The sequence below is a fragment of the Bubalus bubalis genome, chromosome X (assembly GCF_019923935.1).
Source record: "Bubalus bubalis isolate 160015118507 breed Murrah chromosome X, NDDB_SH_1, whole genome shotgun sequence".
Taxonomy (NCBI): domain Eukaryota; kingdom Metazoa; phylum Chordata; class Mammalia; order Artiodactyla; family Bovidae; genus Bubalus; species Bubalus bubalis.
The window spans coordinates 105,322,383-105,341,514 of NC_059181.1; the positions used below are offsets into that span (position 1 = coordinate 105,322,383).

The following is a 19,132-nucleotide window of genomic DNA, read 5'->3' on the forward strand; positions in this document are numbered from 1 at the left end:
GTGAGCCTGTAGGAAATGTCTAGAATCGGCACAAGGACAGGGACAAAAAGTAGATTCGTGGTTTCTTAGGGGGGTGTGGCAGATAGAGTGGTGACAGCCAAAGGTATGAATTTTCTTTAGGACTTGATGAAAATGTTCTAAAATTGACTATGATGATTTTGGACCCTCTGTGAAGATACTAAACAAAAACCATTGTACTCATTAAATAGGTGAATTAATTGTATGCTATAGAACCTTTCCAAAACATATTATGGAAAAATCTGGACAAGCTTTTTGGTCAATGCAACATAGCTCCATAAAGTTATTGAAACCTTTTTTTAAATAAAAAAAAACAAAAACAAGCAAACAAAAAGGGCACAAGGCATGCCTACCACCCAAGGAGCCAAGTTGCTTACTGAGTAAGGTCCCACCTGGCCTGGTGCCCCCAGCCACTCTCTGTGGAGCCTTGCACTGCTCTGGGGACTCTGTGGCCGGGCTCTGAGCTCTGCAGGGAGGCGACTGGAGCAGGCCATGGCCACACACAGCGCCAGAGGCACTCAGGAAGGCTTCCTGGAGGAGAGGACTTAAAGCAGACAAGTAGAGAAGAGGGATATTGTTGGCAGAAGGAAGACCATAGGGGAGCAGGAAGGCAGTTAGGTGGGAAAGCTTAGTGGTGGGCCAGGCAGGCTCCTGGAGGGCACTTGGGGCAGCAGTGAGGCTACACCCTGCACCTTGGAGCTCTTCCCTGCAGCTGGAGGTGCGTCTGGGGCAATGTGTCCGTAAATACGGTTCTTGCGCCTGGAAGGCTTTTCTGTCTGTGGTTTGCAGTCTGCAATAAGCCATAACTGCACGCCCGGCCCAAGGCCCACTGAGTCACTGGGCCTGGCCCTCTAATTTGGGGGCCACTCCCAGACCAGCCAGGCTGCACCTCAGTCCTGGGCCTCCCCCGCCCCCTCCCTCTTCTCTGCAGCCGAGGAACAACTGGGACCCCAGTTGAAGCAGCCGCTGAGCACAGCACGTCCTGCTGGCCAGCGGAGCCACGGCCTCCTGGCCTCTGGCCTCCTGGGGCTGGGAGGAGGCAGCAGGAGGCAGGGGAGGGCAGGCATGGGGTCAAGGCAGGAAGGAAGAGCAGGCATTTCCTGAGGCCCCCGGGCCCTCAGAGGAGGCTGATGCACAGCTGTCTTAGCTCCACAAGAACCAGCGCAGAGAGGGCTGGCTGAGGGACTGGAGGTGGGGGCGGGTGGGCCGGAAGGCAGAGGCCAGCCTCTGCCATCAGGAGCCCAGGGGTGACTAACACCCTTTCCCAGCATGCTCTGTACCTCTGGGACATCACTGCACAGGCCCCCAAAGCCCCAGTCTGGACACTAGTCCCAAGGGACTAAAGAGGACTGGGTGATCCTGCCAGCAGTCCCCTGCCCCTCAGCCAGGATACCCTAGCAGCCTCCACTTGTTAGAAGGCCCTTGTGCCAGGAGTCAAGAACACAGCCCGTTCAAGCTGCCTTTGCTACGCATCCCTCAAGGGCATAGTCTGGTAGCCTAGGAGGTGGCCCAGTGGGTCGGGTTCCCAGAGGCTCAGAGAGCGCCTGCCCCAGCCTGAGCGCCAGCCCACCCAGATGCTTGCCCCCATCCTGTGTGCTTCTAGGGTCTGGAGAGATTATCCTGGCCCTGACCTTCAGGGACCCTCAGCCATCCCCCTTTCAGGGCCTTCCTGGCCTCCTTGCCCTGCTGTGTCTGGCTGGTGCTCCCCTCTGCCTCTGCTAATCACTCCCCTTCTTTGTTTTTCTGGGCTCCCCAGCCCTTTTTCAGGTCTCTCTTCTGCATCTCTGTCACTTCCCTGGGCACTGAGTTAGTCAGCCTCAACTTCCACTGGTCCCCCTCACCTGCCTGGAGCTCACTGGATGGGGCACAGGGAGGACTTCCGGGAGGAGGGAGCACAGGGAGGACTTATGGGAGGAGGAGGAGGCTCCCAGCGGTGTCCCGGGGCTGCTTTCCAGCCCCTCCTTGGAGTGCTCCCAAAGGTTCTTGCACAGCCAGCCCAGTAGGAGGCATCACCCACAGAAGCCCCATTGCCAGGCAGGGACCTGTCACACACATACATTAGGGTTACTTCCTGAACACGCCACCCTGCCTAGAACTCAGCCAAGATCTTGGAGAGGGCCCTCGAGGCTCCTAGGCACTGCAGCCCCTGCACCCAAGTCAACACCCCCAAGTTCACAGCCTTGCCTGCCGTCACTCTCAGTCTACTGGTTTTATCCACTGCCCTCGTCCACACTGCCCAAATCTCTGCACCCTCATGGGCTGGGCAGGGCCAGGGCAGGGGCCAGGCCCACAGTAACCAGGAACAGTCCCTCCCACCTCATTGGTTCCTTGGCATTCTGGAGCCCCCAGGGCCAGCAGGTGTAATGTGCCCAGGGAACCCTCTGGATGCCGGGGACCAGTCCCACTCCTTAGAGTGGGCCGAATCTCCACTTTCTGGAAGGTTCCCAGCTCTGATGGCTGAGGCGTGGTCGGTGAAAGTTGGCACTCTCTATGCCAGAGCTTTTTTTGACCTTCCCTTGAGGACATAATCACACAGCGGCTCTGTGTCCCAGGCTGCCAGGGCTGTAATTTCAGGGCTCGAAGGGGGCTCCGTGGGGGCCTGGCCCACGTCTAGCTATCTTTAGAGAGGCACGCTCTGGGTGTGGCTAGAGGAGGCAGCTGGACAGGGGACTGTGCCACAGGGCTGCATCTGTGGCCACTTGCAAAGCCATGGAGACCCCAAAAGGCCATGAAACAGGGCGGGGTCCTCCCTTGGAGGACGCCAGCCCCCAGGAGTGGGCCCTGGATCTGCCTGCTGCCCTGGGCCCAGCAGGCTCTGGTGGGTGCTGTAGTCGAGAGCAGGTGCAGGGTTGGGGGCCAGGCAGCCAGCCTTGCTGGACTGGCCCTGCGTGCCCGCCATGGTGCCACTGCTCACAGGTCGGGGTCAAGGGAGGCACAGGCCTGGGGGGAGCAGCATGCCTGTCACATCCTTTGTCCTCCTCACTCTCTAATGCCCCTTCCTCAGCCTGTCTTTCTTAAAGACCATGAGGCAGGAGGAAGGCTTGGAACCAGCTGGGGGAAGCCCCTCGAAGGACTGGGTGGCAGGCCCTCGGGTTGGAGTCCTGGGGAAGAGGAAGAGGTGGCCAGAAGAATGTTGGTGGGCAGAACTGTGGGATTGTGCATGGGGTGGGGCCCTCGAGGTTCCTGGAAGGAGTTCCCCCTGGCTCCCTGTCCCCCTTCTCTGCTCCCAGTGGCCATTAGCCTCTGTGACTCGCTCCTGGTTCCTGCTGTCCCCACTGGTCTCATCCTCAGTCGTACCCCTGCTGTCGGAAGACCTCTGCCGCCTTGGTCCAGGGACTGATGAATGCCTTGCTTTTCACCACCTGAATATAGTCACCCCTAACCTGTCATCACCACCATCACAGTGATGACCATGAGGAACCCTCTGATGCCCAGTGTTTCTGGGTTACTCACTGGGCCACGCCCACCACTGGGCACCACCACCTGCAGGCACCAATGAGCAGAGGGTACAGGGTGGGCTTGGTCCTGCCACCAGGTCTTGGCCGCACTGTGCTTGCTCCCCTGGCTTGAGGTCTGTCTGGGGGTGTCACCCTCCTTGGGGTTGTGCCGGCACGGGCACCACCCGGAGAGGACTGAAGGCCCTGACATCCCGGCCCTCTTGGGGAGTTGCCTGAGCTGAACAGAGGGTCTTTGCCCCAGTCACCCGCTCCTTTGCTGGGAAGGCCTACCTAATGATGACAGGGGGTATAAAAGTCCTGTGCCCTGTTCCAGCTCCTGACCAGCTGGGGTCCAGGGCACCTGTAGGCCTTGGCTTGTCTTGCATTGTTGGTCACATGCCAGCTTCTCCCTGGGCCTACTCTTATCCTCCCCTCCCCTCAAGAGCCTCCGAGGAGACTTCCTCATGCCTCTCCTCACCTCTGAGTCAGCTTCTGGGGAGCTCAATGGTGGATACCCACTCGGGGCTGAGGAGGGTCATGGAAGGATTGCCCAGCCCCTGCTGGGTTCAGTCCACTTGACAGAAGCCCCAAGGGCCAAGCGCTCTCTGTGTGAAGTGGAATTAGCCCAGAGGGTCTGCTCAGTAGGGAGGTAAGAGCAGTTGGGGGTGGGGGTTGCCCAGCCTGAATTTCCTGTGCCTGCCAGGGGGCCAGAACTCTGAGTCTGGGGAGGGGACTGGGGGCTGACTGAACTGGAGCTGGAAGGGCTGGGGGGGCAGGCAGCCAGACTGGGGAGGAGGGTTTGTGAGAGCTGGGAAAGCAACAGGGGGCCTCCCCACAGGGCCAGTGCCTCAAGGGCTGCTGACCTCTGACCCAGTCCAAACAGGAAGTGCCATATCTGTGGGCCCAGGCCCAAGAGGAAAAGGAATGCAAGGATGAGTCCAAAGCAAACACTCCGCCAGCTTCCCAGGCCTCTCCCCGCCCCCTGCCAGAGTCTGGCCTTTTCTCTGCTCAGAACTCAGGGCTGAGGCATGCGGGGGCTGACTACAGAATAGGACTGACGCAGGACTCCCAGCTCCCAGGCCCAGACCTCAGGCCGAGGCGCTGGCAGGGCAAGGTCTTGACAGTGGGCACTTTTTCCTTCACATCCAGCAGCTGTGCTGCATCCTCAGTGCCTGTCATGTGCTCTCTCAATGGCCGCCATATTGCCATGAGCTCCCCACGCCCCGGGGCAGCGGCTGTGAACTGTTCCAATGACCTCCAATGGGCTCTCAGCACAGTTGAAGGGCCTGGTGAGGCTGAGCGCTCATAGCTAGCTGCTGTCTCCCCCACTAGGCGGACAGTCAGCACCTCTTGTGTGTGTCCTCTCCCGGGACAGAGATGCTTCCTGGACAAGAGGGTAGTGATGCTTCCCTGAACAGTGGCGGTGAGCCGGGCCTCAAGATGGCTTTGGGCCAAGCTGCAAGGGGACTTCAGGACCCTGGCCAGGGTGGGTGGGGGTGGGGAGACTCTTGGAGAAGATTCTAGAATCAGGCCCTCTTAACCTCCTGCTGATGAAACCATGTCCAGGATGTGGGCTCTGAGGGCTCCATGCACCCTGGAGTGCCAACGTGTACAGGCAGCTGAGATCCAGGAGGGAGGGAGGGAGGCAGGGAGGCCAGTGGAAGCGAGTGGGCTTGAATGAGATTTATTTATTATGTTCAAGTCCAAACCAGCACCGTACCAGGCTGGGCCATCTACTGAGTGAAGGGGCCTTGGCAGTCAATGGGACATGGGCACATCTGAAGCAGCAGGGTCTTCTAGAACTTTCTTCCAGTGGTGCATCAATCCATCGGAGCTGGGCCTAGGCCCCTGCCACCTCCAGTCCCCCAAGAGAAGGGGGCGGGGAAGGCTGGCGGTGGGGCTAGGCAGATTCCCCCTCCCCCTGCTGGGGCTCAAGGACCACGCTATGGTAGGCCCGGATGCAGGAGAAGGCAGTGGGTGGGATGCGGCGCCGGTCAATAAGGTTGTTCTCCAGGTGAGTGGAGATGAGGTTGGAGTCCTGGGCCACACGTGTGTCACAGATGGAATTCAGGGGCACGTGTCTGTGGAGGAGGGGTTGCAGGCAGAGCCCAGACCCAAGAAAGGAGAGTCAGGCATCAGGCGAGAGGAAAGAAAGCGTGGCCCCACAGTGGATGGTGGGGACACCAAGGCACAGACACCAGGCCCAGGGTGGAGGGCCACCTGGCCACTCAGGGCTCCCAACTTCTCCCACCCTCCCCCAGCCCAGATTCTTCTACCAGCCACTGGGCACGGCCTCCAATCACAGAGATCAAGATGGGCCCATGGAGGCAGGGAAGGATGACCCCACAGTCCTGCCGCCGGCCTCTGGGGCCCCTGGGTGACAAGTCCACGGGCCAGAACATCTGGCCAGCCTGCCAGGCGGGGTCTCTGGGTCTCAGCGGAGCTGCCTACCCGCCGGACTGGAGGTGGGGACAGGCCAGGGTGGGGTGGGGTGAGGGAACAGCAAGATGCGGCCCTACCTGATCTTGTTGTGGCTCAGACGCAGCACCTGCAGTGCCCGGAGGCCCAGGAGACCCCTTGGGACAGCCTGCAGCTGGTTGTGGTCTAGGAGCAGCTCAGCCAGGGAGGCCTGCAGGCCCAGGAAGGACACGCCGTGGATGCCGTCCTCACGCAGGCTGTTGTGGGCCAGGTGCAGGGTCTCCAGGCCGGGCTTCATATGCGCGAACACGTAGCCGGGGATGCGCTCGATGCGGTTGTGGTGCAGCGTCAGGTGGCGAAGGCCCCGGGGCAGGAAGGAGGGCACGTGCACCAGCTGGTTGTAGGACAGGTCAAGGGCCTCCAGCTTCCTGGGGTGCGGTAGGGGAGCTATAGTCGGGGGCCCCTGGTCCACACCCCAGAGGAGGGTGGGGACTTGCTTCAAGATGGCAGCCACCACCAAGTCTCCCAACGGCTGGGGAGGGTCAGGCCCTGTCTGGCTTGTGTGCCCTCTGTCCATGGAGGCTGGGAAAAGGTCTACAGGGTCCTCCCTTGCTCACTGCAGAGCTAGTGAGGCTGGCCTTCGGGGCGGAGATGGAAGACCTGCTCCCTTTCCTTTCCCTCCCTCCTAAGCCCGAGCAGAGGGCCGGTGGTCTGGGCCAAGAGCTATCTCCCTGGTGGTCCTCACGCTGCACTTTCTCGACCTCTTGACCCTACCCAGGATGAAGGCAAGCTGAAGACTGATGGGGAGGGAAACCAGGAGCACAGGGTAGTGATGCTTCTAGAACAGATCAGGGCAAGGCAAGTGGCTTCTCTCACTGATATCCCCCCTCCCCCATCCCCTGTGGGTGGGGTCAGCTCTTTGGCCTTGGTGTGGATGCCATCGTCTGTCCAAAGAAGGTGGGTCTCTGGTGCCTCCCAAGCCTGCCGAGCCAGTAGCCCCCTCTCTGGCTACCAGCCGGAGAAAAACTGCCTGGCACCGGCCTAGGCTTGACTGGCCGCCAGCCCCCTGCCCAGGCCCCGTGGCGGGAGTGGAGCACGGCTGGGCGGCCCCTCCCTAGGCTGCTGTCTGCTTTCCTTTGCCCCCTTGGCAAGAGGGGGAGAGGAAAAAGGAATAATTAAACCCAAACGTCCTGGTAACTTTTTCCTGGAACACGAGGGCGCAGGGCGGGAGGCTCTGGTCCCTGGAATGGCGGTCCGGACTCTCAACCCCTCCCTCACCCCACCCCTGCCCTGCCTCAGTTGTCTTCAGAACCCAAGGATTGTCCCTCCCCAGCCCTTTGGCCAGTCCTGGGGTCACATCCTGACTCCTTAAGCAGTGCCTGTAAAGGCGCTATCTGCTCCCCATCCCCTCCTGCCGGTGACCTGACTCAGCCATCCAAATGAGATCATGGGGACTCATCCTGGACCCTTCTTCCTATAGTGGGGTGACTAGTGCCCCCCAAAGATATGGCTGCCCAGAACCCATGTATGTGACCTGATTTGGCAAAAAGGTCTTTGTAGATGTGAGTGAGTGAAGGATCTTGGGATGACATCATCCTGCTTTAGGATGAGCAGGAAATGCAATGGGAGGTTGTCTTATAAGACAGAAGAGGAGAGACACAGACACAGAGGGGAAGCCAGGTGAAAAATTCAGAGACTGCAGTGATGTGGCCACAAGCCAAGCAGCACCTGGAGACCCCAGAAACAGGAAGAGGCAGAAGAGATCCTACCCTGGAGGGAACACGGCCCTGCCACACCTTGATTTTGGATCTCTGACCTCCAGAACTATGAGAACAGAGTGCTGTGTTGTCTTAAGCTGCCCTCTTTGTGGTACTTAGTTATGGCTGCCCCAGGAAGGTCACAGGCCTTTTTCCTGGGGCTGCCATCTCTTCCATGCCCCTTCCTGCTCCCGTTGCTTCCTAGCTAAACCTAGCATGGGGACAGCTTGCAGCACCTAGACTGCCCTCCTTCTGGGCAAGGGCAGAGGAGGGATTTTGTGGCCTTGGGAGTTCTGTCAGGTGGGAGGGCCAGAGGGAAATCTTGGAGAAGTAGGTGGTGACTGAGGGCCCAGGCCACCCTGAACCCTGGTCAGGGACCCAGGTGACCCAGGTGACCCACCAGGCCCCGTGAAGTCTCTCTGCTTTCCCTCATAACTCTCTGCTTCCTTTGTGAGCATCCTCTATCTCTGTGCCCATGGGGCAGAGCTTGGCCAGTGCCAAGGGGACCACAGTACTCACGGAAGATCGATCCAAGCACGGGGTGCCAGTCGGTCCTCCTGGAGCCGGTTGTTGCTGAGAACCAGCACGCTGAGGCTGCGGCTGTGGTTCAGTGTGCCCTCTCTCACCTCCTCAATGACGTTTGTGCCCAAGTGCAGCTCCTAGGGCCAGGGTTCAGGGTAAACAGTCCAGCCACCACTCAGTGGTGGCCTAGCCCAGCTCCTTGCCCCCTTCCACTAGGTCCCATTGTCTCTGCCCTTCTCAGGGCTGTGGCCAGCTCTGCAAAGATCTCAGTTGACACCTGCAAGCTGTACCATGACTCTTCAGAGTCCCACAAGACACAGGCTCAGAGAGCATTGCCAAGCACTGGGGCATGAGCCTTGTTCAGGGACACCTGGTGGGTCCACGATGGTCCTTGAGGCTCAATTTTGGGCTCCAGGAAGGTTTCATCAGGCGGAGGAAAGGCCCTTTGGTGCTGAGGCCTTGTGGGTTTAGCATCAAAATTGCCCCCACAGGCAGCTGGCCCAGCTGTTGTGGGCAGACACTCCAGTGTTTTGGCCACAGCTTTATCCTTGTGGCTCAGTTGGTAAAGAATCAACTTGCAGTGTGGGAGACCTGGGTTCAATCCCTGGGTTGGGAAGATCCCCTGGAGAAGAAAAAGGCTACCCACTCCAGTATTCTGGCCTGGAAAAGTCCATGGACTGTATAGTCCATGGGGTTGCAAAGAGTTGGACACGACTGAGTGACTCTCACTTCCAGGGATTCCCTGGTGGCTCAGACAGTAAAGCATCTTCCTGCAATGTAGGAGACCCAGGTTTGATCCCTGGGTTGGGAAGATCCCCTGGAGAAGGAAATGGCAACCCACTCCAGTACTCTTTACTTAGAAAATTCCATGGATGGAGGAGCCTGGTGGGCTATAGTCCCTGGGGTTGCAAAGAGTCGGACACAACTGAGTGACTTCACTTCCCTTTGCCTCTTGTGGCCTTGGGGCTCGTAGTTACCTGCAGGGAGGCCGGCAGGCCGGGTGGGATGGTCCGAAGCTGGTTCCGGTCCAGCCTCAGGTACAGCAGGCTGCGCAGGGGCTGGAAGGCCAGGGGGGAGATGTTTCCGTCATGTAGCCGGTTCCCTTCTACCTCCAGCGTCAGCAGCTGGCTGAGACCTGTGGCAGCAGGCCGAGGGGGCAGGTGAACTGACTGCCGAGCCCAGAAGGCTGGCTGGGAGCTGCCCACCTTAGCTCCAGAGACATCCCCCCGGCCCTGGAGGCCAGGGCCAACTTTCTGGGTTGGTCCTTCCTGTCTGTCCCCCAGGAGGCTGCCTTGGGTGGAGCCTCCTCTTGGCTCCTCCCCCTGGGGCCTATTCGCACCTTGAAAGCTGCTGTGCTCCAGGCCCTGAAGAAGGTTGTCATTGAGTTTGAGCTCCTGCAGGGAGGCGGGCAAGGCTGGCACCGTGGACAGCAAGTTCCCATCCAAGTTCAGCCGCTTCAGCCGTGTCAGATTCTAGGAGGTTGGAGGAGAAGACCAAGCTAGAGACTGGGGTGCCGCTGGCTGGGGCTGGGCCTTCCGGGTGTGGCCTTGGGCTCGTCCTTCCCACAGACACCCTGGTTGGGTTGCATCATGGCTTCCTGGTTCTCTCTTGGACCAGGCTTGTCTGGCGATTTCTAAAACTCTACTTAGGTTCTCCCAAGAGTGCTGGTCCCTTGGGGGACCTCAGGATCTGTGTTGGCCTCCATGCTCCCAGCTATGGACCATGTCACCCTATATCACTGATGCCCCTGGCACTCGTCCCCCCAGGAGACCAAGATGAGGGGCTGCTGTGTACCTTGAAGGCATGGGGGTGCAGGCCAAAGGCATCCAGCTTATTCTTGCTCAAGTCGAGCCACTCCAGGTTGGGTAGTCCCAGGAATGTGTGGGCTGGGATCTTGGCAATTTCATTCTCTGCGCACACACAAGACAGCCATTTTCCCAGCCCCTCTGTCTCCCTCCCCTCTGCCATTCCGTGCCTCCTCCACACAGGCCAGAGGCCACAGTGACAGACTCCTTGAAGGAGCTGGTTCTGATTGACACAGTCAGAGCCTCTCACGTCAGAGGGGTTGTGAGTCGTCCCCAGGAGTGGTGGGGCAGCAGCCATGGGGACCAAAGACCAACTGCGGCGGACACCCAGGTGTGTGTCCTTCTACCCCTGCCGTGGGAGTAGGTGTGGGAAAGCGGGACCACCCACCTGCCAAGTAAAGCGTGGTCAGGCCAGGGTCAGACAGGGCAGGGACATGTTTCATCTTGACGTTACCGCAGGCAATGGCCGCCTGGGCCAGGAGGCAGGAGGCTGGCAGGGAGGGCATGATCCACTGCACAGTGCCTGGGCCTATAGGCCCAGGGCTCTGCCCTTGCCTGCTTCCAGCTCTTTTCCGCCCACGACCTGTGGTCTCGGAGGTGTTGCTGCCCACTTCGCCTCGGCTATGATCCTTCTTCTCACACCAGCTTGCTGGCCTGGGTTGCTGGGGGGCCCCTGGAGGATGAGAGACGAGGCCTCAGCCTGCTCACATAGCAACAGGGGCCCGCTGAGGAGCAAGGACTTTCCTGGGGCTCCCCAGACCTGCTGGTGACTCAGCCAGCTGTACCAGAAAAACAGGCCACTGGGCCTCCTGCCCTCGGCACCAAGGGCAAAGGCCCAAATTGGGGCCCTGAGGCTAGGGGTAGAAGATCTGCCTTGGGAGGGTTGCCCTCCTGCCTTGCAGATTGGGGCACTCAGCTTGGGCAGTCTGACAGCGGGTGGGGGTCTCAGTGGGTGGGGGTGTCAATGTGATTGGGCTATGTGTCCAAAGCCAGTCCTCACCTTTGGGGGACCTCTGGGTCTTTGGGCCCCTTTTCTTGGCTTCCTGGCCTCCAACCTGCCTACCCTGGCCCTTCTTGGCAGCCACGGCACCCTCTTGGGCTTGGGGGGTTCTTGCCACCCCAGGCCTGGCTGTATCTGTGGCATGGGGGTGGACCTGCATGGTGCCTGCCCCATGGTTGCGGCTCTGTTTGTGCTCCCAGGCTGCTGGCTGTGTCGACTTCCTCTGGGTCAGCCCGGGTCTGGCGAGGAGCTTCCAGCGAGGGGCTGTGGGCTGGGTGGGGGCTCCGGGGGCCCCCTCCTTGGAGGTGGGCCACAGCAGTGGCCTGTCCAGCTGCCCATTGTCAGTCCTGTCCGGGCTCCTGTTCATGAGCATGGGTCGCACTTGACCTGCAGAAGGAGCCAGTGTAGGGTGGGGTGGCTGGGACCCCTGTGTGCCTGGGAGGCAGCACCTCCTTCTCGAGGAGGGAGATCAGCCGTTGGCCTGCCTGCCTCTCTCCTGTATTTGCCCAGGCCTCACTTTCGCCTTTTTTTTCCTTTCCTCAGGAGCTCTCGGCCTTCTGTCACCAACCCAAAGCCACCAAGTGTCAGAGATTCCCTGATCTCCAACCTGCATTTTCACGGTGCCAGAGTGGGGGGCCCCGATTAGGAGAGAGCTTTTCAATGTGATAAGCAGGCTGCGTCACCCTGCCTGCTTCTCAGAACTCCCAGGGATCCTTCAGGGACAAGGCACCAGCAAGTCCTTGGCTCATGACTGTGGGCCCAGGATACCTTCAGTTGCCCTATTCAGAGAGGTGGGGCCTGCTCCTGTGTCTCCAGTTCCCTGTGGCTTCTTCCTGGGCAAGGAAGGGTAGGGATACCCTCTGGGAAGATGAAGGGTAGGTGCCACATGACACAGTTTGCTCCTGGAGGTGGAGGCTCCACTGCCTACTGGGAGAGGAGGTGTTGAGGGTGAGGAGAGCCTACAGGCCACTCTGAGGGGCTGTCAGCCATTGCAAAATGGGGATAATAGTCTCCCACCCCAGGCCTCCCCTCCACTGCATGGTACATGCTGAGTCACTCAGTCGTGTCCAACTCTGTGTGACCCCCTGCACCCTAGTCTGCCGGGCTCCTCTGTCCATGGAATTCTCCAGGCAAGAATACTGGAGTGGGTTGCCATGCCCTTCTCCAGGGGGATCTTCCCCACCCAGGGATCGAACCCAGGTCTCCTGCATTGCAGGTGAATTCTTTACTGCTGAGCCACCTGGGGAAGCCCCTCATGGCATGGTAGCCCCTCCTCAACCAGCACTGACCATGGTCCTGTCCTGCAAGTCCTGCTGTCTGCAGTGGGTAGGGAACTGGGTCCCCTCATGGGCCCCTCCCATCCCACCCCTGGGCCTGGGCGGGTCCTCCGCTTCCAGCCTCCCACGCTTCTCCTGGTCCCCTTGGTAGGCATTAGGGCAGCCAACTGTACTCTTCAACCAGCAAACCTGGGTCCATTCTTCCAGATCCAGCTGCAGCAGCCTCTCTTGGCAAGGGGGTGTCTTCTCTCCCCTGTCCCCACCATGGGCAATCAGCACAAGGGCCTCTCAGAGTCCACCATGCCCCCTTGCCTTCCAGGAATGGGTTCCCTGAGGCTCATGGGTCCCTTGTGGCCCTGAATGGAACACTCATGGGGGGTCATGAGGTGGGCAGCCTCAGGGTGAATCTGCTTGCTCTCCCTCTGCGCCAGCCCTGGAGGTGGGGGGGTCCCGGTAGTGGGGAAGAGTGCCATCCTGCCAGCCTCCCTGCTAGTGCCACTTACTCACCGTCTGGGGGCCCAGATGCGCTGGGTGGTGGCGGCTGCAGGGTGGGCAGCCCTGTGGGGGTTGGCCGAACCCCGGGCCCTCTCGGGCCAAGGACTTGCTTGGCCAAGGCCCCTCCAGGGCAGCACCCCACCCAGAGAGCCAGGATGGGGAGCAGCACCCTCTTCATGGCCGCCGGAGCTGGCAAAAGAGATGAAAGGCTGGGAAGGATGGAACACCAGTGGGGCAGTAGGCGACAGTCTGGCTCCCAGAGCTATAGTGCTTCGAGCCTCCCCTACCTGGCCCAGCCCTCCTCCAGGAAGGCTGCCCCCCAATAAACGCCTCCCCAGGCCTGGCCCCCCGCTTCCCACAAAGTCCACTGCTCTCATCTGAGGAGAAAGAGAGATTGATTTTTTTTTTTCTTGGACCTGAGCACTCTCTCTCCTTTTCTGAGAAGCCTGTGTTCATTCTCCACTGGCCCTGACCCAGTGGCCCCCGTGAATAGGGCTTCTGTCTCTGTACACAGGGGGACCTGTGAGGCCCACCACAGACGGGGCTGCCCACCTCGGGCTTCCAGGTCCTACCTCAGTGACTGGGAAAAGAGAGGGTCCGGGCCTTGAGAGCCAACAACACACCTCAGGGCCTCCAAGGTCCATGGGAGCCAGGGCAGGTTCCCAGGCCACCCAAACCATGGTGGCCCCAGCCACTCTGTCGCAGTTGCCGATGCTGAAGCCTCCCAATTCCAGGGGAGACAGAACCCGTGGGCAGAGCTGGGATGGGGCCCCAGTGCTCCCCACCTCTGGGCAGCTCCCTTTCCTCCAGGCCTCCACCTCCTCCTCTGTAAAATAGAGAGCGGTATACATACACCCTGCAGGCTCCCCCCCATGCCCTCACCCCCACATGGGAGTGTGTGTGGACCAGGGCAGCCGGGTTCTTCTGTAACCCTTTGCCTGGGGTGACCTGGCAGCTGCCTGGGTGAGGCCATCTCACAGGTCCTCACAGACTTCTTGGCTAACAGTTTCCAGGTCTCACTGGGACTGCTGACATCAGGCAGATGGGTGTCTCTGGGTCGGGATGGGGTTTGAAAGCAGGAGCAAAGAAGGGGTGTCTTGATCACAGGCTCCCTGGCCCGCCCTCAGAGGGCCCCAGCTCTAGGCCCAGCTGTGGCAGTGGGCGGGGGCTGGCAAAGCGGCTGGGTCTCACCACATGGCTCTTTGGGGCCAGCCTTGAGGAAGCTTTTCCTACAGCTCTGTCCAGCATTGACTTATGTTTGGAAGCGATCTTAAAAAATGAGTTAATTGTGGGCAAGGCTTGGGTGGAGGGGAGAGGAGGAGGGGGTGAGGAACAGGGCCAGGAAGGCTTGTGGAGGAGTGTCCTGTAGCCATCTGGGGCTCAAGGTATCTGTCCAGGGCCAGGGAGGAATGTGTGAGACCTAGGATGGGGCAGGGGGCACAGATTTCCCCCTACAAGTGAGTCTTCCTTTGTGCCAGGGGAGCAGCCTGAGTCCCGAGTGCCAGATGTGGTGAGGACACAGCAGTCACTGCCTTCCCAGAGCCCTTGGGCCACCTAACAGTCCCACGTGAGCCACACAGGGTCCACTGTCCTATCTGAGGCTCTGGGTTAAGAACTGAATTTGGGACCATGAGACAGAGACAGTCTGGGGATTGTGATCAAGCGCCCTGGGAGCCAAGGATGAAGCCATCATCTGCTTGTGTGCTCATAGGTGACACAGGATATCCTGGGCTAACATTTTGCTAAAGCTGGGGGAGGGGGAGAACGTAGGCACAGGAGGCCAGGGTTTGTCCAGGGATCCTGGACCACTGAGCCCAATCCCTCCCCACTCAGTACAGAAAAGGAACTGAGAGGGGGTAGGGTTGGCCCAAGTCTGATGCCGGAGACCAGGTCTCCTGCCTCCCGATCTGGGCATTGCTTGAGGACGTGGTAGGACCCAGATAGGCCCCTGGAGATGGATGGACTGGTGGGAGCCCCGGCTCTGACCCTCCCCCTGCCTGGGGATGGATTCTGGAATCCTGGCCCCCAACCTATTTCCCCTGTTCGCGCCGCTCCCCAGGCGCTGACTAAACATCCTGCCATCTGGTTCCCATTAGCTGGGCTGGAGGTGGGGGAAGCCTGTTCCCAGGTTTCTCTGGCACAGTGGCCTGGAGGAGGGAGGCCTAAGCTCCTACCCACCTAGGCAGGAAGGGGCGAGGCCTGGAGCACTCTCAGCCCCCCAGTCCCATGTAGTCCTGTCCTCGCTTCCCTTCTCCCACCGGGGGCTCCTTGGCCACCTGGCCATCTACTCTGTCCAGTATCGGGGCACCTGGCCATCGTGGGGACCTTGCAGCCACCCTCAAAGAGCACAGCCTGCACACAGAGCTTGCTCGTGGACTGGGCTGAGACAGGCAGGGCCCCAGGCCAACACTAACCCTGAGCCTGGTGTCTGGATTTTCCAGGAACCAGAGATGTAGCCTGAGGGTTGTTGGAAGGATTTTGGTCTCCCAGCTCTGCCTGGACGGCTCAGCCATGTGATGTCAGGAGGAAGCCTCCCTGCTCAGGGCCTCAGTCTCCCCATTTTGTTGTGGCGGATATGGTCTCTTTAGAAAGTTCTAGAATCTGAGAACTGGAAGGGACGTATAGAAACTGGATGAGATGATCACAATTGCTTCTGGCTGCACAATCTCAAGTTTCTGAGGGCTAGGAAGGTAGTCTTGCTTTTTCTCCTCTGGTTCTTCCCTTCCACGTGGCTCACTGTATACATGCAATTGCCCCCCAAGAACACACATATCCTCATGAGTCAGGACTCACTCAAATTGGCAGCCTAGAGGATGACAAAGCAATGCCCTTTCGTCCCCCAAGCCTCCTTAGAACTGTATAGCGGAAAGCTCCTGTCCTGTCAAGGGAGGATTGGAGAATAGATCTGTGCTCACAGAACATTCCTGAGCCCCTGCGGTGGGCCAGACACCATGCCTGGCATGGTGTGTGGTACAGTGGTGAACCACATGGCCAGCTTTCCTATGCTCACAGAGTGTGCTGTCTACTGAGGTACATGAGGACCCATCAGAAGGAAAGGGGCTGGCCACGGTGACTATAGGAAGAAACACTTTCAGCAGGGTGAGGACTGTGAGAAACTGACGTTTGGGCTGAGATGTGAGCAAAAAGGAGATATCCATGCAAAATGGGCTCCAGTAAGGACCCCCCCGAGGAGGATGGACAGCAGTGCGAAGGCCCTGAGGCAGGAAAGGCTTTGGCCCACTTTGAGAAGCAGCAAGGAGACCAGTGTGGTGGAGCAGGCTGAGTGAGGGGTGAGGCTGGGGAACAGTTGCAGGGCTAGCTTGATAGTGCATCAAAGTGTGGCCAGTGGACTTTGCCTTTGAAGCAGGGAACTGCTGTGGATTTCTGAGCAGAGGAGCTACATGCGATCTGACTTAAAAAAAAAAAAATTATTGAAGTATAGTTGATTTACAATGTTGTGTTAATGTCTGCTGTACAGAAAAATGTACAGTTATACACACACACACACACACACATATATATAGTTTTTCTTTTTCATATTCTTTTCCATTATGGTCTATCACAGGATATCGAATATAGTTCCCTGTGCTACATAGTACAGAGAAGGAAATGGCAACCCACTCCAGTATTCTTGCCTAGAGAATCCCAGGGACACAGGAGCCTGGTGGGCTGCCGTCTATGGGGTCGCACAGAGTTGGACATGACTGAGCAACTTAGTAGCAGCAGCAGCTATACAGTACCATCTTGTTGTTTATCCATCCTATATATAATAGTTTGCAGCTACTAATCCCAAACTCCCAATCCTTCCCTCTCCCTCCCTCTTCCCCCTTGGGCAACCACAAGTCTGTTCTCTATGTCTGTGAGTCTGTTTATGTTTCAGAGATAGGTTCATTTGTTTCGTATTTTAGATTCCGCATATAAGTGATATCATATAGTATTTGTCTTTCTCTTTCTGACTTAGTATGAAAATCTCTAGGGCCATGCATGTTTTCAAATCCATGTTGCTGCAAAGAATTTCATTCTTTTTAATGGCTGAGTTATATATATATATATATATATATATATATATATATACACTGCATCTCCTTTATTCATTCATCTGTTGATGGACATTTAGGTTGTTTCCATGTCTTGGCTATTGTGAATAGTGCTGCTATGAATATAAGGGTATGTATATCTTTTTGAATTAGAGCTTTATCTGGGTATATGCCCAGGAGTGGGATTGCTGGATCATATGGCAACTCTGTTTTTAGTTTTTTTGAGGAGCTTCCATACTGTTTTTCATAGTGGTTGCACCAATTTTCCTTCCCACCAACAGCAGGGGTGGGGGGGGTCCCTTTTTGCCACACTCTCTCCAACATTTATTATTTGTAGATGTCTTAACAATGGCCATTCTGACTGGTGTGAGTTGGTACCTCATTGTAGTTTGGATTTGCATTTGTCTAATAAGTGTTTAATGGAGCATCTTTCCATGTGCCTATTGCCCATCTGTATGTCTTCTTTGGAGATTTCTCGATTTAAGGCTTCTGCCAAGTTTTTGATTGTGCTATTTATATTTTTGTTATTGAATTATATGAGCTTCTGTATATTTTGGAAAGTAAGCCATTGGGCACATCATTTGCAAATATTTTCTCCCATTTCATAGGTTGTGATCTGACTTATATTGTAAAAGGATCCTTTGGACTGCAGGGTGGAGCACAGACTTGTTGAGGGCACAAGGGCAGAAGGAGGGAGCCAGTGTGGAGGCAGCTGCACCCTCCACCGGAGAGGTCTTTGAGTCTGGCTCAGGGTGGAGGGGGCTAGCGGGAGAAGTCGGTGGAGCCAGAACAATGAAGGCTGAGTGAGCCTGGGGCAGAAACTTGGGAGGCCAGTTCCTGACCTGTCGAGTGTAAAGTGGGTGATCAGACAGCCAAGTGGTCAAATCTGTAAGGCAGTTCTGTGTATGCATCTTGGCAAGCTCAGGGCCAAGGTCTGGGCTACCAGTCCTGCCCTCCCACTGCCTGTCATTAGATGAGTTCATTGAGCCCCTACTATGTACTAGGCCTTCTGCCAGGACCCAGGGAAGAATAGTGGCTCTGCAGCTGAAGACAGACTCCTGGAGTGACACCCAGAGAAAGGAGACAGGCCTGCTCTTGTGCCTTCCACAATGTGTCCCAGTAACATCAAAGCTTGTCTGCGCATGTGCACGCGCATGCGTGTGTGGGCATCTATCATATATAAACTAAGGTACAGTGGCCTTTTTCCTCTTCAAACTTTGAGAAGAAAAAGACAAACTTTCCATGCCCTCTTCCTGTTGCCAGCCGTTTCTTCCCTAGAGAAAACCCATCTTGTTTTAATGCCATGAAAACCCCAGAGGATCTGGTCCCAATTAAACAACTTTTCTTGCAGATGCTTTTGTGAGAACCGAATACATCAGGCGGTCCAGATTCCTGCATCGTGCTTCCTTCCTTGAGACCTGGTGTTCCTGAGTGAGCAAGCCATGGAGGGAGAGTGAGAGAGAGAGAAGAGAGGCACATAGACTGACAGACTAAAGGAAAGACAGAAGAGAGGGAAAGGGAACACAGAATCCGGATGATGGCTGGGGATGCAGTGATGGGTAGTAAGAAGCACTGGCGGTCAGGGAGAGGACTGTGGGCATCCTCTGGACTGTGGGCATCCCTGGGGAAGGTGCCAGTGGAAGGTGGGCTGGAGGAGGGTGGAAAGCAGCAAGCGTGGCTTGGGGACAAAAAGGTCCCAGGTGGCCGATGTGGCTGAGTCGAGGGAGCAAGGTTAGGGGCAGGTGGGGGCCACTCTCCCAGCCTCCTTCCCTTCTGAAATTCCAGATGGTTCTTGCCAATAATGTGGGCCCTTCTTGACTTCCCGTGGAAGCTGCCCCTGCCCCTCCAGGTGGGCATTGAGGGGCCCCACACGTGGGGCAGAGGCTAGTGTGGGCCTGGAGGCGAGGGAGCGGGAACACGAGGTCGAGCCTCCCCCCCAGCCCCCACCTCCTCAGCCCTCCGGAGTGGGCACGTTCACGTTCCAGTCCTGGCGCCTGCGTCTCCAGCTCCAGACGCATGTGACTCAGCCCCGCCGGCCTTGCCAAGCTGTCTAGACCCAAGTGTCTCCCCGTGGAGGGGGCCGTCCCACCCGCCACTTCCTCTGACACCGCCCCGGGGTGGGGGTGGGGGGCGCTGTGGCGGCCCAGCGCACATGCAAGTGTGCGTCCCCGCCTCGCCCGAGCCTCGTGCGCGCGCCCCTGCCCCATCAGCCTTCGGGATGCGCCAAGCGCGTGCGCGGAACCCCGAGAGACCCGCCCCCACCCCCGAGCGAGAGAGCGCGAGTGCGGGGTGCCCCAATGCCCGCGGAGGCCCGGCTCACCCCCTCGGAGCCCACCCCCCTCCCCGCGTGGCTCCCCCAGGCTCCC

General features: G+C 58.1%; 1 protein-coding gene across 1 annotated transcript; it reads right to left on the reverse strand.

The window, feature by feature from the left end:
* Window positions 1-5,137: 5,137 nt before the first annotated feature.
* On the reverse strand, window positions 5,138-12,907 carry LOC102396819 (extracellular matrix protein 2). The gene is made up of 13 exons (XM_025275942.3): window positions 12,742-12,907; window positions 12,547-12,667; window positions 12,247-12,487; window positions 11,815-11,881; window positions 10,958-11,344; window positions 10,541-10,630; window positions 10,346-10,447; window positions 9,947-10,062; window positions 9,492-9,624; window positions 9,130-9,287; window positions 8,150-8,289; window positions 5,975-6,301; window positions 5,138-5,536 (listed from the first exon to the last, which is right to left on the reverse strand). Exons 1-13 carry the CDS (start codon window positions 12,905-12,907, stop codon window positions 5,356-5,358), a joined length of 2,229 nt encoding a protein of 742 aa, XP_025131727.3. The 3' UTR covers window positions 5,138-5,355.
* Window positions 12,908-19,132: the final 6,225 nt, after the last annotated feature.

Excerpts from the sequence above, each read along its gene's own strand:
- LOC102396819 (XM_025275942.3), bottom strand. The coding sequence starts at position 12,907 with ATGAAGAGGGTGCTGCTCCCCATCCTGGCTCTCTGGGTGGGGTGCTGC. Across the intron at positions 9,625-9,946 it reads TGCACCCCCATGCCTTCAAG|AATCTGACACGGCTGAAGCG; the intron begins GTACACAGCAGC and ends CCAACCTCCTAG. Across the intron at positions 6,302-8,149 it reads CGTGCTTGGATCGATCTTCC|GAAGCTGGAGGCCCTTGACC; the intron begins GTGAGTACTGTG and ends ACCGCACCCCAG.